This window comes from Ornithorhynchus anatinus, chromosome 12 (assembly GCF_004115215.2).
Source record: "Ornithorhynchus anatinus isolate Pmale09 chromosome 12, mOrnAna1.pri.v4, whole genome shotgun sequence".
In the NCBI taxonomy this organism is placed as follows: Eukaryota; Metazoa; Chordata; class Mammalia; order Monotremata; family Ornithorhynchidae; genus Ornithorhynchus; species Ornithorhynchus anatinus.
In genome coordinates this window covers 16,675,727-16,702,241 of record NC_041739.1, presented here as the reverse complement: position 1 = coordinate 16,702,241, position 26,515 = coordinate 16,675,727, and the positions used below count along the sequence as shown (strand labels likewise).

General features: G+C 44.4%; 1 protein-coding gene across 1 annotated transcript in view; it reads left to right on the top strand.

The window, feature by feature from the left end:
- Window positions 1–448: 448 nt before the first annotated feature.
- FNIP2 (folliculin interacting protein 2) overlaps window positions 449–26,515 on the top strand; it is a 113,610-nt gene continuing 87,543 nt past the window's right edge. The window contains exon 1 of the mRNA XM_029076563.2: window positions 449–581. Within this exon, the coding sequence (XP_028932396.1) occupies window positions 484–581 (98 nt within the window). The 5' untranslated portion in view covers window positions 449–483. The remainder of the gene's footprint in view (window positions 582–26,515) is intronic.

Genomic DNA, 26,515 nt, shown 5'->3' with positions numbered 1-26,515 from the left:
CCAATCGCGGGCGTCCCTCGGCGTCACGTGAGGGGGAGCCCTCGGCCTCCCGGCCAATGAGCGGCGGGCGGGCTCGACTCCCTCCCTCCCTCCCTCCCTCGCACCCGGCCCGGGCCTCCCCGCCCCGCGGGCTCCTCCTGGCGGAGGGAGCTGGCAGTGCGGGCTGGGCGGGCCGGGCTCCCGTCATATGACCAGCCGGGCCGCTCCGCTGGCCGGGAGACTTACTCTGCAGCGGCGGAGCCCGGCGCCCGGCCTCCCCTCCACCCCTCCACCCCTCCACCCCTCCACCCCTCCACCCCTCCACCCCTCCACCCCTCCACCCCGCCGGCCACGCTGCAGCCGGGATGCCGCCTCCAGCTGCCAGCTGAGCCGAGCAGCAGCTGCAGGAGCCGCAGCAGCAGCAGCTGCGGGAGCAGCAGCAGCAGCTGCAGGAGCTGCAGGAGCCGCAGCAGTTGCAGCAGCAGCTGCAGGAGCAGCAGCATCATGGCCCCGACCCTGCTCCAAAAGCTCTTCAACAAAAGGGGCACGAACTGTTCGGCTTCTGCTCAGAGCAGGACGGCCAAGGAAGGATCCCCCTTTAGGTGAGGAGCCTTGCCGCGTGGACAGCGGGTCGGGGGATGGAGGGGCCGGTGCCCTAACACCTCCCTCCCTCCCTCCCTCTCTCCCTCCATCCCTCCCTCCTGACACAGACGAGGGCTGGGGAGAGGGGCCCTCTCATCCGGACCGTCCCTCCAGCCACCCACTTCCAGTCCCGGCGTGGCCAAAACCCCGGACCCATTCATTCAACCGTTTCTTGGGCGCGAAGCGCTGTGCTGAGCGCTTGGGAGAGGACGCGAGAACAACACTCCCGCCCACCACGAGCTCGCAGTCCAGAGGACCGGCACCTTTTTCCTGGAGAGAGCCAGGAGGAGGGGACCCTTCCTCACAACTGACCTCCAGCGCTTAGAATAATAAGGTTGCTGTTCGTTAAGCGCTTACTCTGTGCCAAACACTGTTCTGAGCGCTGGGGGAGATACAGCCCCCAGGCCCACGTGGGGGCTCCCCCTCTTAATCCCCATTTTACAGATGGGGCACCGAGAATTCATCCATTCAATAGTATTTATTGAGCGCTTACTATGTGCAGAGCACTGGACTGAGCGCTTGGAATGAACAGGTCGGCAACAGATAGAGACGGTCCCTGCCGTTTGACGGGCTTACGGTCTAATCGGGGGAGACGGACAGACGAGAACGATGGCGATAAATAGAGTCGAGGGGAACAACATCTCGTAAAAACCGATGGCAACTAAATAGAATCAAGGCGATGTACAATTCATTAAGAAAATAAATAGGGTAATGAAAATATATACAGTTGAGCAGACGAGTACAGTGCTGAGGGGATGGGAAGGGAGAGGGGGAGGAGCAGAGGGAAATGGGGGGAAAAGAGGCGAGAAGGCGAATGACCTGTCCAAAGTCACCCAGCTGACAGGTGGCGGAGCCGGGATTAGAACCCATGACCTCTGACTCCTAAGCCCGGGCTCTTTCCACTGAGCCACACTGCTTCTCTTAGCCACAGTGCTTGGCACATAGTAAGCGCTTAACAATTACCAACATTATTATTTCCTTTTCGCCCGTGGCACTGGGGCATTTCCTAGGGACTTTAAGAGCAATGTACCTTTCCCTGCTGACATTAGAAGGAGCTTTCTGGTGTCCCCCCTGGGAATAGGGGCTGAAAGTATTTTAATTCTGGATTTTCAGAAATAACTGAGACGACTGTTCTGCTGTGTTGTAGAGAGAGGACATGCACGTTGACATCCCCAAAGCGTGTGTTATGTGACTTGGTTGTCCTGAAGTTGGGAGGTGGAAGAAAGGGAAAGAAGTGCTTTACGTCGGGGACTTGGGTGGGTGAAAGTTCGGGATGAAATCTCGCTTTCATTTGGGTGGATTGCTGGTGCCTGGAAATGGGGAGGGGGAAAATGTTTTATGAAATGGCTGAGATGGCCATCTGACGATTAGCTCCTGCATGTGTTCAATATTTGCTTTCCAGTTCATTTTTTGACAAGCCTCTCCAAGACCCGACATGCAGATTTGTTGCTTGTTACATTTTAAAGGGCTTGAGTTTTTACAGGATCCAACTGAGTTTAAATTCTTAATCGGTCCTTGGCGGATGTAAGTCCACGGAATGGTGGAATTGGTTTTTTTTTTAACATGACTAGATCAAAATGATACATTTGCCCGTGACTCTGGTGACATTCCAAGTCGAATTTAAGTTGCATCACACTTTCATTTCTTTACAACTATATTTCTGCAAAAATCACCTAGTGGTAGCTTTCTTTTTTTCTGAAAGATTCTGGTAACTCCACAGCTACAGCCCAATTGTCATATGTCTCCTTCAACAGCCTAGAAACTGAGCAAGGAGCTATAAGTGGTGCTGCCCTCCTTTGCGGATGGCAGAATTAGAGCATCTCCCGTCACTTGAGGCAACTTGGGGACCTTACAGTACTTTTGGTTTGCCAGTGGGAACAGGTGCTTGAGAATTGGAGCATCCCCAGCATCGTGGCTCAGGGTTGGGCAGGGACTATAATGATGATACAAAGAATGGATTGGAAGGTGGTTTCTACCATTCTTCACCCACTGACTTCCCTTGGTCATCGCCTTCAGGCCTCGCCCCATTGAGAGTGTGGCCTTAACTTTGTTGACTAGCCAATGCTTTGGGTGGGAACACTTAAGGTAAGTTAATTTCCATTTCAGGGCCAAGTTGGAACATAAGGCTTGGCCAGGGTTTTATTTTCTCTAATTGCAGTAGGATTTAGTAATTTTTTAGCAATATAGAGGATCCAGGGAGAAACACACCCCATAACCTGCTGTGCAAAGGAGATTCTTGAAGTGACCATCAAAACACTTGAGGATAATAAGCAAATAGTTCCTTTGGTCTTTTGAAAAATAAGGTGTATTTTGCAATTTTGGTTTACCCCAAGGTATACTAGGGGCCTGTGCCGTTACTAGCGTTTTCACAATTTCATATGTTTTCAAAGTAAATATACGATGCTGACTTTGGATGGATTTGTAGATCAGGAGAACAATCCTAGAAATCGTTTTTCCATAGTGATTTTTTTCACTTGAGTTCTTATAAATTATTGATTTATATTAATCTATGTCTCCCCCTCTAGCCTGTAAGCTCATTGTGGGCAGGGGACATGTCTGCTAATTGTTGTATTGTACTCTCACAAGTGCTTTATACAGTGCTCTGCACATAGTGAGCACTCAATTACCACTGATCGAATTCCAGTTCTCTCTCTCTTGTTTCTGGTTCACATTGAGTCATTTCAATTTCTTGAAATGACTATATCAAAATTTTAGTAAGGGAGATTTTCACTTTTTAAAGATGTGAAAAGTTCCTCTGGAAGCCTACCTAAAGGGAGGATGGTTCTAGAGAGTGATTCCAGAGAAGGTTCTGGCCAGCGGTCCTGGAGGGCGTCGCAGAGCTCAACAGCCATAGTCTGTATGCCTGAGGAAGCCGTGCAGGAAGCAGATGAATATTCCTGGAGGAAGTGGCAGCAGTGGGCACTCTTTGATTACTTGTGAAGTTCCTAGCCCTTGTAAAGAGCGACCCTTTTCAGACATAAGAAAATGTCTGCTTTAGTTCTAATTTTCCAAGTGCATGCCAGTAAAGCAGAGGGAGAATATCCCAAAATGGAAATGTTTGTTTTCCAAAAGGGAAAACCAATGTAGATGAATTGCGACTTGATTAGTGGCTTTGAATATAATTAAACAGTGTCAAAGCAGGGACTGGGATTGGAAGTTATAGCTTGAAAAACAGCTGTAAATCCAAGGTAAATATTAATCTAAGTGCTCCCTCTCTCTCCCCCCCCCCCCCCCCGCACCGCCGCAATAAATATAAGATCTTGGTGAATCTCAAGTTTTTTGACTGACACTAAAAAGCCAGAGAAGACTTGTTATGGTCTGAACTGTGAGAAGCCTGAAATCTCTCCCTTCCTCATTCTTAGATTGGGAGCCCTTTGGGAGCCCTTTGGGAGCCCAGAGTGCTTGGTACAAAGCAAATGCTTAACCAGTACCACAATTACTATTTAAAATGTGCAGGAACAGTATAGTGACATGGAAAAGAATATCTTCAGCATCCATATGTCAACTAATTAAACTAAAGTTTAATTATGACAAGAAGTGTACTAATTCAGAAAAACCTTTATGCTAAGACACTGTATGTTGTTGAGATCCTCAAGAAAATGATATCCATATGTGAGGAACAAATGTCCTAATTTGTTTTTTTTCTAGATCCTATGGTTACAGAACAGAATTAAAAGGGGTTGCCAAATGTCATGCTCGTTTATCACCATTACCTTGCAGTGTTAAACCCCCAGAGCACCTGGAAAGGTGTAGGGTGCTTTTCCAGTCAAGAGGAACCGGCACTTCCGCTGCTCTTTTAGGACTGTGGAATAGAAAACTATACTCCTGTGGAAGGACTCAAGGAAAACAAAGCATGGTGAATATGGAAGATTCAGTATCTGGGGCCAACCATGGAAGTAAAATAAATGCATTTTATGAATAGAGTTCAGTCGGGGAGCCACGTGAGTAGGGTCAGCAGAATTCTGTAGGTTTTTTTGGTGTCCACAGTTTGGTCTTCCCTAGGCGTCTACCTTTCCCTTTCTCGGGATTCTAAAATTCAAAACAGAATCTCATTTGAAGAGGCTGTTTGGGAGGTGGAGAAAAGGGAACTTATGAAATATGGCATTAGGGACTTGTAGTTTTGTGAAACTAAAGAACCCAATTCAATGTCAAAAATATCATCACCAAAATGATCCTTTAATAGGTGATGGCTTTACTTAACTTCCATTGAGATGGATCTTTCTGAAGAGGAGATGGACTACGTTCCAGTGCTGTGCAGTAACTGCCTCAAAGAAACAGTATGGCCTAGTGGAAAGAGCTATGGCCTTGGAGTCAGAGGACCTAGGTTCTAATTTTGGCACTGATGCTTGTCTGCAGTGCGAGCTTGGGCAAGTCACTTAACTTCCCTGTGTCTCAGTTTCCTCATCTGCTTGTGGGACAGGAACAATGACTGACCTGAATGACTTGTAGCTACCCTAGTGCTTGATGTATACTAAGCATTTAACAAATCACAATTATTATTCCCTCTCGGCCCAGGCCTGGTCCCAAAGCAAGGGCCCTGCTAGAGCGTAGCTTGACAAATGTTGGACTTCTACCTGAGCGCTCAATACAGCGGTCTGCATGCATTAAACCCTCACTAAATCCCACTGATTGATTGATTCCCTCACCCACTACCCAAGTTTCTATTGAGTCCAGCTGAACATGGCATGCTTTTCTCTCCCCATTGGTGACCTCACCGGGAAGACTTCTAAGACTCAGGATTTAGGTCTGTGCAGTGTGAGCTTAGTGCACTCTTAAGGGTAGTCTTGCTAACGGGTGAGACACACTGACGATGTCTCTCTTCCCAGTGGGTGCCCGGCTGCAGACCTGCAGTAGCAACCTGAGTTCAGTAGTGGACCCAGCACAGGTGGCGAGACCCCCCCCGCCCCGAACCATAGTTTGTGCAGAAACCCAGAATTCAGACTAGAGCACCTAGCCCAGTGAGAATTTACAGTTACCTGAGTGATGGAGGAGGAGGAGGACTGTCCCGTCCAGACCCACGTTCAATCCCTCTAACCTTTAAACTCGTTGTGGTCAGGGAATGTGTCTGTTATATTGGTGTTTTACTCTTCCAAGTCCTTAGTACTGTGCCCTGAGCACAGTGAGCCCTCAAAGTCTGAGCGGTTCCGCTCGGCTGAAGAATGAGGCCACTCATTTTTTGGATGAATCACATTTAATCAATGTGGAACCCGTTTCTTTTGGCTTTCCCTTGTGTAGATGAGGAAATTGAGGGTGTTTGTGAGGGCAAGTTTACTCATCAGTGCGGGAATAGGGAATTGGGACTCGGGCAGAGTTGCTGAGATCTCTGAACCACCCTGGCCAGTGGAGAACTTGCCAATGTGCAATATTTATTTTAGGTGTCTTGGGTGTAAAGGTTCTCACTGGGTTGATTAAACATTGCAAATAATGTGGTCACTACTGGTGGAAATGATCTTTCCAGTGATCTTTCCCCTGAAGACAGAGAAGGCCCTGCTTTTGGTCCCAGGGCACAGCCACACAATAGCTGTTCAATACCTGTTCTCTCTCATACGTAGACTGTGAAGCCCCTGAGGGACAGCGACTGTGTCTGGCCTGATTATCTTGTATCTGCCCTAGCGCTTAGTACAGTGCTTGACCTATAGACTGTAAGCTCATTATGGGCAGGGAAGATATCTGCCAATACTTGTACTGTCCCAAGTGCTTATTATAGTGCTCTGCACACAGTAAGCGTTCATATACCATCAGCACTTAATTATTTCATGTTTTTTTATAGTATTTGTTAAGCACTTACTATGTGCCAGGCTCTTTACAAAGCACTAGGCTATATACAAGGTAATCAGGATAGACACAGTCCCTGTCCCACATGGGGCTCACGGTCTTAATTCCTGTTTTATAGATGAAGGACTGAGGCACAGAGAAGTTAAGTGATTTGCCCAAGGTCACAGCAGACAAGTGTCAGAACTGGGATTAGGACCCAGGTCCTTCTGTCTTCCAGGTCCAGGCTCTTTCCACTAGGCCATGCTGCTTTTCTTTTATTATTATTACTACACTGGGAAATGGGAAACTTAGATTCTAGTCTTGGTTCTGCCTGCTAAGTCTATGCCATCAGTGGGGAAGGTGTCTAAGCAAAGAATGCCCAGGGAATTTTTCGAGGTGGACAGGACCAGCAGGAATCCTGAAAAATGACATGGCTAATGAAAATGGTGAAGGATGCAGTGATTACCCAGGCAACCACCTGCTGGGTCAAGGCTTAGGGCGCAGCATCCTCACTACATGTGGTCATTTTGGCTGTAAATGCAAGAACCCTTCACATACACTTCTCAATGTGCTGTGGCCCTGCTCACAAACTCACTCATTGCATTCACTGTCCCAGCAGGGCATGCTTAGCAAGGGTGAGAAACGGCAAATGGCAGTGGGCAAGCCATTAACATTATAATAAGTCTTCTGTGGTGGATCTTGGCTCTGAAGAATCAGGCCCTGAGGATTGCCCACCTTGCCCGAAGGAAAACTCTGTCATTATCAATCCGGTCCTAGTGGAAGACCATGGGCCTGGGAGTCAGAGGACTTGGGGTCTAATCCCATCTACTCTATTTGTCTTCTGTGTGACCTTGGCCAAGTCACCTAACTTCCTTGTGCCTCAGTTACCTCATTTGTAAAATGGGGGTTAAGACTGTGAGCCCCACGTGGTGACACATGGACTGTCCAACCTAATTATCTTGACCCTGCCCCAGTGCTTAATACAGTGCCTGGCACATAGTAAGCATTTAACAAATATTGTTTAAAAAGTCCATTTATTACTTGAGAATACTTTACACTACTTATAATGCAGTTCCTGGGATTTGCTATATCCCCTGCAATCTATCCAAAAATATGATGGGAAAAGTATGTAGAGATAGATATGAGTTTAACGAATTTTTCAGATTCTTTATAAAAAAAGTCTTAGCAAGAATTCAGTGTGTGAAAGGATTCAGTCTGAAGAAGTTGATTTAAAAGTTTATACATAGCAATTTTTTTTAAACCTTGAGGGACTGAACTAATAGACTTGGTGCCTGGATGGAGAGCACCAGGATGGATCAGTTGATTTAGAGTTTTGTTTAGCTGCCAGTGAGGTGGAGTGGTAGGCAGCCATTCGAGTGTTCAGTGCCCCAGTGACTGAAGTGAAGGTTGTGCCTTTAGCAAGAATTCCACCTCAACAATACTGGACCCCCAAGCTTTCTCCTCCCCAAACTCTGCAGTAGCAGAAAATACGTGGGGACATCTGCCTAGTGGTTGGGAGGGAGGAGCAAATGGGTGCTCTTAGTAGAGGAGGAGGAGGGAGGTCAGGTGGGAGGGAGCTGTGGGATGGCAGTGTAACATAGAAACCCTGGCAGAAGGGAGAAAGTTTAACTTTAACCCGGCAAAGAGGATGGGAGTGGGAACACGGGTCCTGACTATGCAGTCAGTCATTCAAGAATATTTGAGTGCTTTCTCTGTGCAGAGCACAGTATTAAGTGCTTGCGACTGCAGTAATATTTGTGGTATTCATTAAGCTTTCACTATGTCTCAAGTACCGTACTAAGCTCTGCGGTATGTAAAAGATGCCTAGGTTCCACATGGGGCTCATGGTCTAAAGTAGGAGGGAGGACTGGTCGGTACAGAGTACAATACAATAAAGTAGGTAGAAATGATCCTACCCTCAAGGAACTTGCAGCTTAAAATGGTGGGAGTTCAGCCCCTTGCCATTATCTCAAAGTGAGGCACCAGAGAAACCCTCTCAGTCTGGAAACCCAGCAAGCTTCAAGATGCAGTTTGACCATTTCTGTCTTGACTCAAGGTTCGTCCTAAATTGGTCATTAACTGAAGTAGCATGGTCAGTGTTTTTATTAATCGACATGTTTAAAAAATTTACAGCGATTGGATCGTTTTTTACACTTCTAAAATTAATGCAGTTAGGTCTCTGAAATGCGATTTCAACCTGTTTTGCAGAGTCTTCAGCTTGGAAGACTGATAGAAGAAATTGGCTTGACAGTACTCTTTCTGTGGGGCAGAGAAACTGTATGTTATGGACCTGTTGATTTAAAAACCTACTGTGAAGACAGCACTTCACAGGACATGCCAAAATGCGTAAACCAAAAAGAACAGAATTTTCCTGTTTCCCTACCACATTTCTGTCCTTTTCAATGTGATGACTGTGGTGCCAGCCACTTTGTCATATTGAGACCTCATCAAGAGTCATTTATGAATTGCTTAAACCACAAGAGTAAACTCATAGTGGATGAATCTGATTGAAAACTGCTGCTTTGTTTCATGAGACACTCTGTTTTACTTAGAGGGTGGGTAATGGTCTGTTTTCCCTGGTACGTGTGTGTGTGCGCGCGCTGTGATTGTTAGCTTGGATCTGTGAGCTCATGGTCTTGGTTGCTAATTCAAGACTTTATTCCCTTGGTCACAGCAGTACTGAAGTGCTTGCTGACCTGAATTCCCACTTGTTAAGCTTCTTTTATGGAACTTTATCTCAAGTCTGGAGTCCCAGTTAGGCAGGGCTGAAAGTAGAATGTTTTTCTTGCGGGTAGGCCCAGCCATCTGAAGTGCCCCAGGCCTGGGCCAGGGCAACAGAGCAGCATTGTAGACACGCTTCCCTGCAGGTATCCATGTATGTATTCCTGCCCCTCTTCTCCTCCCCAACCAGCCCTGGGGAGCGGGGGGTGGGGGGGGTGATTTAATCCTTTCCACAGTGGCAAGCTGTGCCTCTGCCCGCTGGTGGGGTGAGAGGAGGGTGTTGTGCACTGGTGAGAGAGAAGCATGGACTCAGCTCACCGCCATCCGGTTCAAGGGCTGGAAGACTGGGAGTTATAGCTGTCCCCTGACTATACTATATGGGGGAGGAGGGACCTCCCCTGTACACATACGTATGTGTGGATCTGTGTCAAGCATGTACCCCAGCTGGCTACCTGCAGCCCTGGCACCATGGTGGTTCGAGCCTGCCCTCCCACTTGGTCCAATGCCTTTCTGTTCCCCATATGGGCCCACCTAAAGCCTGGCAGTGCCACAGAACTTGGTGACAAGGTGCCTCGTGGAGAGAGGTTTGGGACTTCCAAGTGATTCATACCAAAATGCCAGATTGACGCTTCCTGTTTTACGGAACCACGTTCCGGACCGTTCCCACTTATTTTCATCTCAGCCGCTGAGTGGACGGGGAGTTGGGTGGACCAATGGGCGTTCCCACATAATTGAAAATGAGACAGTGGTTTTCCCCATCCCACCATCCTTTCACTCTTCATTCCATAAAATATACCTGTGCCACTCTTGTATCCAAGGCCCTTGTTTAACTTACATAGTGTGTGTATGTATGTATCTCTTTCTATTTGTCTACACAGTGTTGACGTAAACTGCCCAGGACAAAGCTGTGTAAAGATGGGGCTTTAAACAAATCAACATTTGTTTCCAAAACATTTACCAGTAAGCCTGAGATCCTTTTGTGTGATAAGAAACTCTTTATTTGTTATTTTTCACAGTGGATTATAAACAGGCAGTGATTGAGACTGAAGCTTTGTAGTGTAGGTACATTTGCCACATTTTTGGAAGGAGAAAGAGGGTTCATCTTAAATCCATCAATTTGCCTCCTGTAGTGTTTAAATGACTTAACTGCTTGTTTGTCTAACCTAATGACTGCAACTTGAGTTAGGTGTCTTCACACAAGCTAACCTTTAGGAAAAAAAAAAAAGTGAACACGGCTACTTTAATATACATTTCTCTTTTACTTGTAGAATTTAAGAACTCTCTCCATCTCACCTAATGTTCCTACTCTGCATTTAAATTAATGCTGCATTTTCATTATTCTAGTCAGGGGACAGACCCCTCCACACCCCACAAATAAAACTGTTGTATCGGTCAAGCTTAAATCTTGTTCAGGGATCGTGTCTTCTTTATTGTCCTCAATCACCTTAGCACAGTGATCTGCGCACAGTTAAGCATGCAGTAAATATTGTTGATGTGCAACTTATAGTACTTAAAGTAATTTTATATATATAACTACTCAGATTAAATGAATTTGTTTTGATGCTTTGGAAACATTAGGAAAATAACTTCTTTGAAGATGAGAAGTTGAGCTACTGAACAAATGTTTCCAATCCCAGGCAGCAGTGAAAAGCCTGAGTGGGCATAGCATTGTGCTGGATAAATTCAGTTGACCCAATGTTTTACTCAGTTGCCATGACAACCCTTTCCTTCTTGACCCTGGAGACAAATTAGGTGTTTACCTAGACATATACAGAGAGATTCTTCCTACTTCCAGGCTGTGATCGGGGTGTAGAGAGGGAGAGTTAATTATTGTTCTGGTCTGTTCTGGAGTCAGTGCCTGATGCTTCCTCTAGACTGTAAGTGTGTTGTAGGCAGGGAATGTGTCTACCAACTCTATTACATTGTGCTCTCCCAAGCACTTAGTACAGTGCTCTGCACACAGTAAGTGCTCAATAAATACCATTGATTGATTCAAGCCCTGCTATATTTCCAAGCGGGGCACCAAGACGGACTGATTTAGCCTTTGAAATGTTAACACTTTCACTTCTGCTTCATTTTATTTTGGGTCAGGAAAAATGAGAACATGTGCTGCTGCCTTGTTTTGAGATCAGAATCAGAATCTAGTAAAGTACTGAGGTGGGGTAAATAGTGGTATTGCCTTAGCTTTATGCAGCGCTATTATTCCTAAAGCTCTGTCCGTTAATTATGCCCCTTTTGCCCTCACAACAACTCTGTGAGGTAGGTAGGAAAGGCAAGTGGAATTATCCCCATTTTGCAGTTGAAGGAAACTGAGGTACAGAGAAGTCAAGTGACTTGCTCATGGTCACACAGAAGGCAGGTAGCAGCGCACTCCAACCCCAGGCTGTCTGGCTCCCAGATCGGTGCCTCCCACTGTACCACACTGCCTCCCCGTGTAGTTAGTAGTGGTAGTAAAGGTTTATTTAGTGTTCACTGGGTGCAGTGGTGCAGTGCACTGAACTGAATTCTTGGAAAAGAACAGCAGAAGCATGAGATCCGTTCTGGGCTCACACAGAACTAACAGTGCTCTCAAAATGTGTTGTGTTCATCAATGACTCACTTATCATGTCAGTGTTAGCCTGGAACCAGTTGCTATCTTTGAAATGTATTTGTTTCTCTTCCTTGTCCTCACACTTGGATTCGCAACCCTAATTCACCCCTCCCTTGGCCTCATATCACTTATGTCCATATCCCTAATTTATTTATACTTATGTCTATCTCTCCCTCTATACTGTAAGCTTGTTGTGGCCAGGGAACATGTCTATCAACTCGGTTATATTGTGCTTTCCTAAGTGCTTAGTACAGTGCTGTGCACACAGTAAGCACTCAAATATTCATTCAATCATATTTGAGCACTTACTGTGTGCAGAGCACTGTACTAAGCTCTTGGAATGTACAAATCGGCAACAGAGACAATCCCTGCCCAGCAACAGGCTCACAGTTATGTACATATCTGTAATTTATATTAATGTCTGTCTTCCTCTCAATCAGTGGCATTTATTGAGCACTCACTCTATGCAGGGCACTGTACTAATCACTTAGGAGAATACAATACAACAGAATTAGCAGACACGTTCCCTGCCCATAATGAGCAGCTCCTTTTGGGCAGGGAACGTGTATCAACTTTTGTACTCTGAACATAGTAAGCACACCATAAATACAGTTGATTGACTAATTTCTTTCCCTTTGTGGTATTTATTTTCCTAAATAGGATATGTTCATTTCTAACTCTGATCTTTCCAGGGCTCATTGTCCTTTGGTTGTCATTTTACCAGTTTTGAGCTTCATTCTTGAACCAATCTGTCAAATGTCCAATTTTCTTAGCCTTTGAAATACATTATAAGAGCCAACTTGAGTGAAGTCTGGCAAAAAATGTAGCAGTCAGGGCTAGAAAATGATAGAGATCTTCTTGGTGAACTGTATCCCAGTCTCCACCTCTGTCTTCTCACTTCCATCTCCTCAACCTGTCTCCCTTCCTGCCCTTTTGGATGTAATCTTGAGAGGGGATTGAGTTTATCTAAAAGCTGTGAAATTCTGCTTAAAGTCCTGATTACCCTATTCAGCTTTTCTTTGCTTATCATCAAATATCTCCTTAACCACCTTTATTCCTTTCATATTATTTAAAATAGGCTGAACATAAACTGTCTGATTATATTTGAACACTCTTGGGGAAGTGGGAATCTCACCCTCTGATACCTAGACTTTTCAAGATCAGTTGATCTAAACATTTAAGTGGAAAAAAATGTGTGCTTTTCCTAGGATTATTTTACTTAGCAACTCTCTTTTGAGATATTAATCAATGGTATTTATTGAGCACTTACTACAAGCAATGCAGTACATTATGCATTTTGGAATGTAGAGTTAATAGACACACTCCCACTCCACAAGGAATTTATAGTCTAGAGGTATGGCAAACCTCCGAGAAGCTTTTTAATTATCATTAACCAAGTTGCTCATCTGTTTCTTTAAGTATTAAAAAATATATATTTGAGTAGAAACTTGGTCAACTCTCGTCAGATTATAATTACTACTCTTAATTGCTAGCGTGGCTTAGTGGGAAGAACATGGTGTCAGAGGACTTGGATTCTAATCCTAGTCCTTACACTTACCTACCTTGCGACCTTGGGCACATCACTTAAATTTTTGTGCCTCCGTTTCCTCATCTGTAAAATGGTGATTCAATGCTAGTTCTCCTTCCCTCTTATACTGTGAGCCTCAGGTGAGACAGGGACTGCTTCTGACCCGATTATCCTGTAACTATCCCACTGCTTAGTACAGGCTTGGAACACAGTAAGCGCTTAACCAATGTTACTATTATCATTTTTGTTCACTGCAAATGATTGTTACCCCTTTTTTAACATAAGGTATTTCTGGTGTGAGGATGGATTATCCTCAGGTCTCTTGATTCTTCTCTCCTTGGTATCCAGTAAATACCACTGATTGATTTGTAGGTGTAATGAATCTAGGCTTTATGAAGTGTGGGTATCATCAGCTAAAGGTGTTCAGTAAATGTCACAGTGTTGTTTCATTTCCTTTATTCTAGCTGTCCCTCGCTCTTGACTTTACCTCTTTCATCTCCTCACTCCTACTCTTCCCTCCCACTACCCTGGCTTGCAATTCCCCCCGATCTCTTCCCATTCACAACCCTCCTAAAATCCCACTTCCTTTGACAAGCTCTCCCCAGTTAATTTCCCAGCACCCCATGCCATACAATCCTCTTAGCCAATTCTAGGACTCGGAAACTTATCTATACCCTTCTAACACTCATGTATATATGGCAGCACAATTTATTTATTTTGACTCCTCTGAGTTTGCTGTTTTTAGGTCCATCTCACACTGTGGGTGGGGAATGTGTCTACCAACTCTGTTATATTGTACTTCGTTCATTCAATTGTATTTATTGAGCGTTTACTGTGTGCAAGCACTGTACTAAGCACTTGGAAGGTACAATTTGGCAACAAATGGAGACGATCCCTACCCGTACTTACCCAAGTGCTAAATACTGTGGTCTTCAAACAGTAAACACTCAATGAATACTACTGATTGATTGGTTGATTGGCTTCTCCAGTTAGAGTGAAGCCTCCCTGTGGGCAGAGAATGGGTCACTTTGTTTTTCTGGACTCTCCAAATGCCTAGCACCCTGCTTCACACCAACTGAGTGTTCTAGAAATGCTGCTGCTACCACTAAGTACATGGGATTTCATGTATATTTTATTGGGGCTATGGAAAACTGAAGTAAATTCTAGTCCAAAAGCCAGGGCAAGTGAATGTGCCTCTCTTTTGAAATGAAAAATGCGAGTCCTTTGAGGCAAGTGATGATGTCTGCATGTTTGCCTTGCGAACTGCACTATGTGGAGTGCCTTTACCAAACGCTAGCAAAGCTTGGTGATGCTTTAGATCTGTTGGCAAAACATATGTGCCGTGCAAGGGGAAAATGGGAAGTAACATGTTCAAATAAAGTCAATAGCATTTCTTTTGAAAAAAGCATTTTTATAACTGAAAGATGCCACAGATTACCCTGACCCTTTCTTCCACCTGGCATTTACCTTAAGAACAATGAAACCATCCGGGGGAAATGTCATCAGTAACCTGTGCTTCTGAGGTAAATGAGCCAAACATAAAGTCTGTTCCCAGGTTGCCAGAGTGTATCAGAATGGTACCCCAACTCAGCAATGGGAATCTTTATCATTCTGCAACTGCCCTTGTAAAGTGGCCTGAAAAGGTCCCTGCCTCTTCCACGTGAGACTGACTTTCTACCAGGCAGCTGTTTGAGAGCTGTTTGACTCGGATAACATCTCCCTTAGTAGTGCAAGGTGACCAGATTTCCGAGTAAGGGTTCAGACAAATGAGGGGTAGATGGTGGGAAGGAAGGAAAGAGAGGAAGACAGACATAAGGAAAGGAGGAAAAGGGGAAGAGAGGCTGAGGAACAGAATCAGCATGGTCTAGTGGAAAGAGCACAGATCCGGAAGTCAGGAGACCTGGCTTTTAATCATAATAATAATAATTATGGTATTTGTTAAGTGCTTACTGTGTGCCAGGCACTGTACTAAGCTCTGGTCTGGATACAAGCGAATCGGGTTGGACACAGTCCCTGTCCCACGTTCATTCAATGGTATTTATTGAGCGCTTACTATGTGCAGAGCACGGTACTAAGCGCTTGGAATGAACAAGTCGGCAACAGATACAGTCCCTGCCGTTTGACGGGCTTACGGTCTAATCGGGGGAGACGGACAGACGAGAATAATAGCAATAAATAGAGTCGAGGGGAAGAACATCTCGTAAAAACAATGGCAACTAAATAGAATCAAGGTGATGTACATTTCATTAACAAAATAAATGGAGTAATGAAAATATATACAGTTGAGCGGACGAGTACAGTGCTGAGGGGATGGGAAGGGAGAGGGGGAGGAGCAGAGGGAGATGGGGGGAAAACAGGGTTAAGCTGCGGAGAGGTGAAGGGGGGGTGGTAGAGGGAGTAGAGGGAGAAGAGGAGCTCGGTCTGGGAAGGCCTCTTGGAGGAGGTGAGTTTTAAGTAGGGTTTTGAAGAGGGGAAGAGAATCAGTTTGGCGGAGGTGAGGAGGGAGGGCGTTCCGGGACCGCGGGAGGACGTGGCCCAGGGGTCGACGGCAGGATAGGCGAGACGGAGGGACGGTGAGGAGGTGGGCGGTAGAAAGGGAGAAGGGAGGAGAGGTAGGAAGGGGCAAGGTGATGGAGAGCCTTGAAGCCTAGAGGGAGGAGTTTTTGTTTGGAGCGGAGGTCGATAGGCAACCACTGGAGTTGTTTAAGAAGGGAAGTGACATGCCCAGATCGTTTCTGCAGGAAGATGAGCCGGGCAGCGGAGTGAAGAATAGACTGGAGCGGGGCGAGAGAGGAGGAAGGGAGGTCAGAGAGAAGGCTGACACAGTAGTCTAGCCGGGATATAACGAGAGCCCGTAGCAGTAAGGTAGCCATCTGGGTGGAGAGGAAATGGCGGATCTTGGCGGTATTGTAAAGGTGGGGGGGCTCACAGTCTCAATCCCCATTTTATAGATGAGGGAACTGAGGCACAGAAAAGAGAAATGACTTGCCCAAGGTCACACAACAGACAAGTGGTGGAGCTGGGATTAGAACACATGACCTTCTGACTCCCAGGCCAGAGCTCTATCCCCTATGCCATGCTGCTTCTCCTTTTAATACCAGCTCTGCCTCTTGCCTGCTGACCTGGGGCAAGTCATTTAACTTCTCTGGGGCTTGGTTCCTCACCTGTAAAATAGAGTTTAAATCCATGTTCTCCCTCCCTTTAGACTGTGAGCTCTGTGTGGGACAGTGACTGTGTCCAGTCTCATTTTGTATTTATCCCAACACTTAGTACAGTGTTTGTTATGTAGTAACCAAATGCCATAGTTGTTATTAAAGGTGAGAAGGGTAGTGAGGGGTGGAAAAAAGGAAGAGATGGCACTCTCATTGTAGTCTGCTGTCTCTCCTGCTCCTCCCACAGTGTTTGACCCATGGGAGATTCACAGTCTAAAGGGGAGGAAGAACAGGTATTCAATCCCTATTTTATAGATGAAGAAATTGAGACACAGAAAGATTAAGTGACTTTCCCAAGGTTACACAGCAGGCAAGTAATGGAGCTTGGAATAGAACTCAGCCTTATTTCTTTAGACCCATTTCTTTTGACTCTAAACTCATTGTGGGCGGGGAACGCATCTACCAACTTTGTTGTATTGAACTCTTCCAAGTGCTTAGTACAGTGTTCTGCACAGTAAGCGCTCAATATATACAGTGGATTGATTGATTCCCAGTCCTATGCTCTTTCCACTGGGCAATAAATGGTATCCGTGCTGTTAAGTGTAAGAACTGGGAACTGCAGTTAAATCTTAGTTAGGGATTAGCATTTTTGGGATAAACAGAATGAAGACAGTGTTTAGAGGCCAACCCAACAATGGTTACAGAGAAAATAAGGCAGAATAACTAAGGGAGTGCGGTTTAATTCTCTGAAAAGATTTTAATGTCGGTGTATGAACTGTTTTTTAATGGAATGTTTTAATAGTATGAACTAAAGCCAAGCCTCTCTTCTTCCCTGCCTACCCATCTATCTTTCTTTACTTAAAATTCTGGTTTTTGCAAGACAGTAGGATGCAGATGGCTTGTGCCTAAATTTTTGTAGACCTCCATTTGTGCAGATGCTCTAGCTTACTGAAGCTGAATAGGATACTTAATTGGGTTTTACAGCTTGGGCCATGAACATCAATATTATGCTTAACACCATCCTAGCAGTAGGGGTTATCTTGAACTGGCCATTTCCCCTGGCATCCAGGTAGTTTTCATGAGGCAGAGGTCTCTTCAGAGAGTATTAAGGTAAGAAATTGACTATTTTGGTATGTTATTGGCAATCTATCCACAATTAAGAACTAACAAGACTCCTTTTTTATGGTTATTTTTTTAAGCACTTGCTTTGTGCTAGGCTCTGTACTAAGTCCTCAGGTCGATACAACTTAAATCAGGTTGGACACAGTCCCTGTCCAATGTGGGCCTTGCAGTCTTAATTTCCATTTTACAGATGAGGGAAGTTGGGCGGAGAGAAGTTAAGTAATTTACCCAAGGTCACACATCAGGCAAGTGGCAGAGCAGGGATTAGAACCCAGGTCCTTCTGACTTCCAGGCTAACACTCTAGCAACTAGGCCATGCTGCTTCTCACCTCTTTTGGGAGTAATTCGGGGGATTGGTGACTTCCAGTGTGATATCACAGTCACAGGAAAGAGAATAAAGTGGAAAGAGAATGCCCACTGTTCTCTCCCTCTTGTTCACCAGAAAAGAATGAACACACACGAGGGCATCTCAGGACAACTGTGAAGAGGCAGACAAAATAGAAGAACCCCATTTTAGAAAAAGTTTTGTTATTGAGCAGATTGAGTGGATTCATTTCCTCACGGGCATGATCTTTCATCTAGCCCTGTGTGCTGGCATTGGATAGTAAACTGCCTCCTCACAAGGCCTCAAGACTCAGGGCTCTCCTCCAACTGCCCCACCTTTCTTATCTGCTCTCCCCCCCTGCCCCCCCCAGCTCCCTTCATTCCTCCCAAGCCAATCTTTTAAATGTACCTTGCCCCAAACTGTCTACTTGTTTTGTTTTGTTGTCTTTCTCCCCCTTCTAGACTGCGAGCCCATTGTTGGGTAGGGATTGTCTCTATCTGTTGCCGAATTGGACTTTCCAAGTGCTTAGTACAGTGCTCTGCACAGAGGAAGCGCTCAATAAATGTGATTGAAGGCATGAATGAACTCTTTAGCCCCCCAGCAAACCCCCACCCTCCCTCCCCCAGCTTGGAATTCCCTGTCTCCCCACAGCCCACAAATCAATTAGTCCATCAATAATATTTATTGAGTAATTACTGTGGGCAGAACACTGTACTATGCGTGGGAGAGAACAGTATATCAGAGTTGGTAGACCTGTTCCCTGACTACAAATAGCTTACTGTCCTGAGGGGGAGACAGATGTTAAATAAATTACAGATATATGTACTTAAGAGCTATGGGCCTGAGGGTGAGCTGAATAAAAAAATCCAGGTACAAGGGTGGAACAGAAGGAAAAGGGAGTAGAGGAAATGGGGGCTTACTTGAGGAAGGCCTTTTGGAGGCCTTGTGATTTTTGTTAGATTTTAGTAAGATCACAGCTCTTCCCTCATTCAAATCTCACTTTCTTCAACAAAAGTTCCCAAATCATATAATCCTATCAGCTATCACTAAGACTTAAAACTTAAGAATTTATTTATCCCCATCCTCAGCACCATCCTGAGCACTTTATAATGCTAATGCAACTGTAATTTCAGTTGGTTATCATGACTACTCTATTTGTAAATAATTTATGTCTGTCTCCCCTGTTAGCGTAAGCTCCTTGTGGGCAGGAAGAATATCCTTCCTTGGTTATGAACTTGCCAAGTGGTGGATACTATGGTGCCTTGCATCTACTGGGTGGATTGAATACCAGCTGAAGCAGCTTAGCCTAGTGGAAAGAGCACAGGTCTGGGACTCATAGGTCCTGGATTCTAATCCCAGCTCCAACATGTGTGTGCTGTGTGACTTTGGGCAAGTCACTTCTCATATCTGTGCCTCAGATATGAGGGATAATCTGTAAAATGGGTATTAAATCTTACTCCCTTCCTACTCCCATGGGAGACAGGGACTGTGTCCAACCTGGTTAGCTGTATATACCCTACTGCTTAGAAAAGTCCTTGGCACATAGTAAGTGCTTAACAAATACTGTAAAAAAGTAGGGGCACAGTAAATACAAATAGTGCTTCTATCACTCCTGAATTTGCCATCCACAATGCCTCCTCTTCACAAGGAGAAATTAGAAATCCTTACTTTCCTCTTCTTAGATGGTTCCTGTCCATCAGGAGGCTTACAGTGTTGAATTCCCACCTCAGTATTTTTTCCCAGCACCCTGTACACAGTAAGCATTTAGTAAATTCAATTACTGCCATTCCCCATCCTCAACCCTCTCCACCCTTCATTCTGGATTTGCATTGATTTTGTTTGTTTTGAAATACCTTTCAATTAGTCAGTTCCCTTCTGGCATTAAAATGAGCAGGGCCAATCCTTTTAAATAAAGCCTTTGTCCCAGACCCACAACCTGAAAGCGCAGTTCCTCACAGAGTGAACTGAAAGGCCTGAAATTCTGCTCCTCTAGCCACAGCAGCCTACTGGTTTTTGTCATTTGTGATTCGTCTGTGTCTTTTAGTTTTGGCTTAGTGTTGTGTTTCATCTCTCCTTATGAGTCTGTAGCCAATCTCCTTTTCTCCCCCTTGTATTTTTAGATGGGGAGCCCCTTGAGGGCCAGGGACCATGTCTAATTTCCATTCATGTATTATTTCTCAGTCCTTAGTACAGTGCTCTGCATTGGGTAAAGCTTAGTTAATCATATTACTATTACTATGCAATATTAAATCCCCAGAAACGTATACAGGAGTTTTGTTTATTCTGATTCTCCATTGCTTTCCCCAGCTCCCCTCAAAACCCACTCATTCCTTCCTTTCAGTTCTGAAAATAACTGCACTGATGTGGTAAATCAGCTTATTCCTATTGCACCTAGATCTTCTTTTCCTAGATGTTCCAAACCTCTTCTCATAACTTTCTCAGAAACCATATGGCTCCCCTTTTATTATGAAAGTGTCCAAACTTCTTTACGGAATTAGAAAAATAAAAAATTATGTATGATTAATGCAGTTTCAGGACTGGACTGCTGCAAGCCTGGGTCTGTTCCCTTTACTTAATTTTTTCCTCTCTGATAAATTATAAGCAAATTTGTTCTTACCTTTGAGTCATAGAGGATTGGTAGGAAGGCCTATTCTCCTTTGGAAAAACCACAGTAGATTAACTATTAAAACATTTATTATAGCAATATGAACTCTACTACTAGGCTATCTCCTTGTGGAAAAAGCATCATGGGCCTGGGAGCCAGGACTTGGGTTCTACTCCCATGTCTCCCCCATCTTTGGGTGAGTCACTTAACTTCTCTATGCTTCCGTCCCCTTATCTATAAAATGGGAATTAACTACCCACTCTCCGTTTCTCTTAGGCTGTGAGCCCCATATGGGACAGGGACTATATCCAATCTGATTGCCTTGTATCTACCCCGGTGCCTAATAATGTTAATAATTGTGGAATTTAAGTGCTTTCTTACTGTAAGCTGAGCACTGTGTTTAGCACTTGAGTAGTTACAAGATAATCAGGCTGGACACAAAGGGGCTTACAGTCTAAGCAGAAGTGACAACTGATATTTAATCCCCATTTTACAGAAGAGGAAACTGAGGTACATAGAAGCTGTGACTTGCCCAAGGTTACACAACAGACAGGTGGCAGAGTGGGGATTAGAACCCAGGTCCTTGGAATCCCAGGCCCATGCTCTTTCCACTAGATCATGCTGCTTCTCATGGTTAGCATAGTGCTTGACATAGTAGACACATAGTAACAAATATCACTATCATCATCCTTACCATAAACAGCAGCATGTGAGCAATTCTTCTAAGTCTGCCCTTAGGATAGGAAGAGAATTTTCCAGGTAGAACAGTCCCATCCCAAGCATAAGTAGAAGGGATTAAATCTCCTAGTTCTAAATCCCAGATGAATGTCACCTCGATGTGGAGTCCATTTTATGTTATCACTTAACCCCTCCGATACAGGATTTCCTGGTATTCAGCTTTGTGCTGGCAACAGGGTGTGCCCTACCAGAGTGCAAAAAGCGACTAGAAGAGGCTTATTTTCTGGCCTTATCCTCTCTTATCTTTCGCCTCTGAGCTCGGCAATCAGAAAGGAAAGTTAGTGGGAAAGCAGAGAAATTCTGGCCCAAGGCAAGCAAAGAAGGTTACTCTGGAGTTTGTAAAATCTACCAGAAAAATTGTTCTCCGCTCAAACAACTCTCCCCACTATGGATCAGCACTCTGTATAACCTAGACAGTGAAGACATTCTGTGACATTTCACCGAACAGAAAAGAGATGGGAAAATCAATTATCTGTTCCCAATCCAGGAAGTTAATCACCAATCTTATCTCCCAATTGTAAGTGCCTTCTGGGCAGGGATCTCATCTACTATATCTATAATAAGTGCTTAACAAATACCATTAAAAAATATTGTACTTTCCAAAGTGCTTCACAGTGCTCTGCACACAGTAAGCACTCATATAAATTCCATTGATTGATCATTCCACTCTGCTGCCCATCTCCAAGTCTTCTTTCCCTCTTCCAACCTCAACACAGATCAGAAGTGGCCTGTTGCCTTGCTACAGTTATGTCAAGGACTATAGGCAATGTAAGGAATTCAGTCGTGCCCATGGAGGGAGATTCAGTGACTTTTTTTTTTAAGCAGGAGGTGAAGATTCCAGGGGAGGCTAGCTTCTATTGTATAGTATCATTCATTCCCTATTGTACAATAAGAGTGTTGTCTTGAGTGAATTCACTGCACTCAATTTATGTAAAATAGTGTGGATACCTACCAACTTTTTGGGAGAATCCCTGAATGCCCTAAACGGATTTTTCCTTTTCTTTTTTTTTCACCTAAGGAAGAGCAAGTTTTAGTCTAATGAAAGAAACATTTTCTGTATACAGTGGCCAAAAAAGCCTTTCTTAACTGTGAATTTTTCTTGAAAACTGAACTTCAGGGTATTCTAGTAGCAGCTGGAGGGAAAGAGAATTTTCCCTTTCTCACCCTGCTCAGATTTAAAGAGGTAGAGACAGATAAGCAGAGTGCCCAGGAAAGCAACTCTAAACTCAGCACAACCGTTGCGAACACATAGAGAGATGCAAAGCCGAGACATTCAAGTACAGTGTCCAGCAAAAGATATCCTTATAAAACCTTATCAAAATTATAATATTTAAATATGAAAATTCAGACCTTGGGCTCCCAACTCCCTGTTTCTCCCTGACAATCATAAAATCTTTCAGCTGGAAGAGATTAGTTCACTCCTTTCCCCAAGTTGTGGAAAGATCTTTAGAGCTTGGTTTTACATTGCACTTGGTGGTGGGGGGAGTGGAGGAGGAGGTGTGGCAGTGGTATTTAAGTGCTTACTATATGCCAAAAACTGTACTAAACTGTGGGGTAGATAAAGGATAATCAGGTTGAATACAGTCCCTGTCCCACATGTCTAAGTAGGAGGGAGAAAAGTTACTGAATCCCAATTGGGTCATCTAAGAATGCAGTTTCAATGTGATAAGAGGCTTGTCTCCTGCTTTACTACTCTTGCCTTTCTTGTTCTCTAGTTTAATATAGATGTAGCAGGAGTTTAATGGGACAATAGGAGAACTTTGAACAAAATCACTCTTCATTTCTGTTTCTTTCTCTCCCATTTCCCAGAATTAATACCAAGCCTAGCTTTTTGCCCCTTCTTCTTTGAATTTTATTTTCTGGGTCCCTATTTCAAGAAGCCATCTGAACTAATGCATTTTTTTCCATTTATTTTCTTAGGGCTCACGTTGTGCATAGTCCCTTCATCTTTCCATTCCTTGCAATTCAGTTGCTATATTTTGATTCTTTTTGTAATAAAGTTTTTTAAACCTGACTCCATGTGCAGATGGATACCAGCCTACCTTCAAACCTAATAATTAGCATGGGATTTGAGGAGGAGGGAGGTCTTGGGTGAAAAAAGATGTCATATTTGTTTATGAAAATTGTGCATGATTTCCACCTCGAAATTTTAGATTGTATTTTTTCCTTCCCCAGTTCCCCATTCAGGTCACATGAATGTGAAAGAAAACAGAAATTTATGCTCCAGAATAACTTAGACGGGAACTTAGAAATTCTAAGGGTGAAAAAGTCTAGGTATAAGAACCCTTTGTTAGCACATTTTAGGTTGGTGCCATTCTCAGTATCAGTGACATTGTAACATTCTCATTCAGAACTGATGGGGTCTATATCAAGAAACTTAACTATCCATGAAATGCTCTACTGTCTTTCAAACACAGACTAGAGGAGAGGCCTTACAGACTGTTGGGGCTTTAATTCTTCCAACTTCTTTCCGTGTGTAGGGTACGTGTTTGTGTGACCAGAAATAAGAAACAGATGGTGAGTTGTGTGTTTCCTGGACTCTCTTATCAGGCTGTCCCAGGTGGTTGTTGGAGGTTGATGGCATTAGGGTTGCTAGGCAGCTGAGTCACATGAGAGAGGCCTGCTAAGCTACTCAAGACAAGGCAAGTAACTCAGGCCAGTAGATCACATTGTCCCGAAGGGCCAAACTTGGACCTTTAGAAACATGCTTGTTTCTCCACTGAAGGCAGTCACGTGCCCTAGTAAGAGCCTGGCGAGGGGCAGCCCTCACTGGTCTGCACTTGTCTTAGCAAGGTTGATTTGGGCCAAATTAAAATTGGCTCAGGCCTAGGGTGGCCACTGGCCTACAAAATTATCATTAATTGCTCTGCTTATTTCCCCTCCCCTCTTCTCCCCAACCCCACAGTCTTGGATAGAGCATGGGCTTGGGAAGGACCTGGTTTCTAATCCTGGCTCTGCCACTTATCTGCTGTGTGATCTTGGGCAAGTCACTTAACTTCTCTATAAAATGGGGGTTAAGGCTGTGAGCCCTAAGTGGGATAGGGTCCAACCCAATTATATTGTATCTACCCCAGCACTTAGAACACTGCCTGGAACAAAATAAACATTTAACAAATCCCATTATTATTTTTGTTATTATTATTACTACAACAGCTGAAAACCAGTATGGTTAGTATAAACACAAATGGCCAAGCTACCCAGGCTTCAGGGTAATAAAGCATTGCCCCAAGGGCTGTTAGGAGTTGTAGTCTCCAGAAGCCCAGGGCCCTAGCTGTTCCCTGCAAGTAAATTGTGGCCTCACTTCTGGTCTGGAGAACTCTAGCTCACTCAGTGATATTGAGTGTTTACTCTGCAGAGCACTGTACTAAGTGCTTGGGAATACAGTACAAAAGAATTAGTAGTCATGAGCCCTGTCCTGAAGGGGCTTGTAATCTAGGGCATGCTGCTGTAGACTATAAACTCGTTAGAGGAAGGGCATGTATCTGCTAATTCTGTTGTATTTTACTCTCCCAAGGACTTAGTACCATGCTCTGCGCATAGTAAGCGCCCAATATATACAACTGATTTATGCACCCTGCCAGCCTTGACCTAAAATGGGAATGGAAGCCTGTAAAGTCAGGGCAGAACTTCCAAATCCACTTGGAATTGGGTTTGACCCCTCAGGTCCAGAACCTCTTCCCAAAATCTTCCCAGCCTCCTTCTAAGAAGCACTTGTGTAGTAAAATCAGCATTCTTTACTCTTCTACTAAACTGAAACCCCATGTCTCCAGCAAGAGACCGTTTGCATGAGTGCATAAATTTGCATAAGAGCAAATAGCAAATAGTTTGAGAATGATGGTTTGATCACTCTTGAAAGGCAGTACAGTGTCTCTGAGAGTGCCCAATTATAATGTTGATCTGTGGTTTAATATTCCAGTGAAATATTTGGAAGAAAAAAGTCATGTATTTGCTGCAGCTTAGGGTGCCTAGTTTCCAATGATTGCCTTTTCAAGTTGGACTTATTTGGTGAGAGGTATCAGGCTAGCAAGTGGTAGATTTTCTGGATTGACCCCAAGCTTTTGCCAGATGAGTGTTGCGGAAGTAATTTGTCTCAGTTTTTTGTTGGAAAATGGTTATCCAAGAATTTAGCAATACATCAGAGATAGGGTGATATACCCAGAATTGATCCCATCGGTTCTGGGATGGTCACATCTAGTCCAAGTGACTGGTGATGGTGAGTTAATCCCCTACTTTTAAAGACAGTAGTTCAGTCCAGACAGTGGTGGAGAGGACCTTTCGAATTCCGCATGCTACCCCTGTCAGGAGAGACTGACTCAGAGAACCGATGTCATGCTGACTCATAGGTAAGGTGGTAATGGTGTCTTTCCCAGAATTTCTCATTTCCCTTTATGAATTTCCCTTGAAGTTTTCCCTTTTCAGAGCAGTCTGGTTCTTTTTCTCTAGCAAATTTTCTAAATCCCTACAGCATTCATTGAGATCTGGTTAGTTGTGCACTTCCCATGACCTTTTTGTCTTTAGGTATTGTATTTGCATTATTTCATCTTCTCTGTTTCAATTCACTGAACGGTTCCGCACACAGCAAATACTGTTAGGACTGCAATTGTATCATGTATAACGTTGGCCATGGATTATCCCCTGGACCTACATGTTTGTTTTCTCAACAAGACTCACCCACAGAGAGGAGGTGTTCTGTTACGCTTCTGTTTATGATGTTCCTAATATAAGTAGCATTTATTAAGTGCCCACTTGGAATGGTGCATTGTACTAGACACTTGTGAAGTACAGAATCAAGAAGTGACACGTTCCCTGCTTACAAGGATTCGCCTTTCTAATGGGGGAAACGTAAAATTATTTCCGACTAGAGCGGTCAAAATAATGGAGTATAGTATTATTATGGTATATGTTAAGTGCTTACTAAGTGTCAGGGACAGTACTAAGTGCTGGGGTGGAAACGAGCAAATCGGGTTGGACAAAGTCCCTGTCTTACGTGGGGCTCACCATCTCAATCCCCATTTTGCAGAAGAGGTAACTGAGGCACAGAGAAGTGAAATGACTTACCCAAGGTTACACAGCAGACAAGTGGCAGAGCTGAAATTAGAGCCCGTGACCACCTGACTCTCAGGCCCATGCTCTATCCAGTACGCCATAGTGCTAAGGAGGGGCTCGGTAAGTTTCCAAGTGTTAGAGTTGGTTTAAGGGATGATATGGCTCAAGGTGCTGGTAGATTAACTGGGGAAAGTGTGTTGGAGGAGGTGGGATTTAGGAGGGCTTTGAAAGTAGGGAGCACAGTGATCTGTCAGGAAGGAGTTCCAAGCTGGGGGAATAGCAGGGGTCGGAGGCGGGAGAGTCGAGAGCGAGC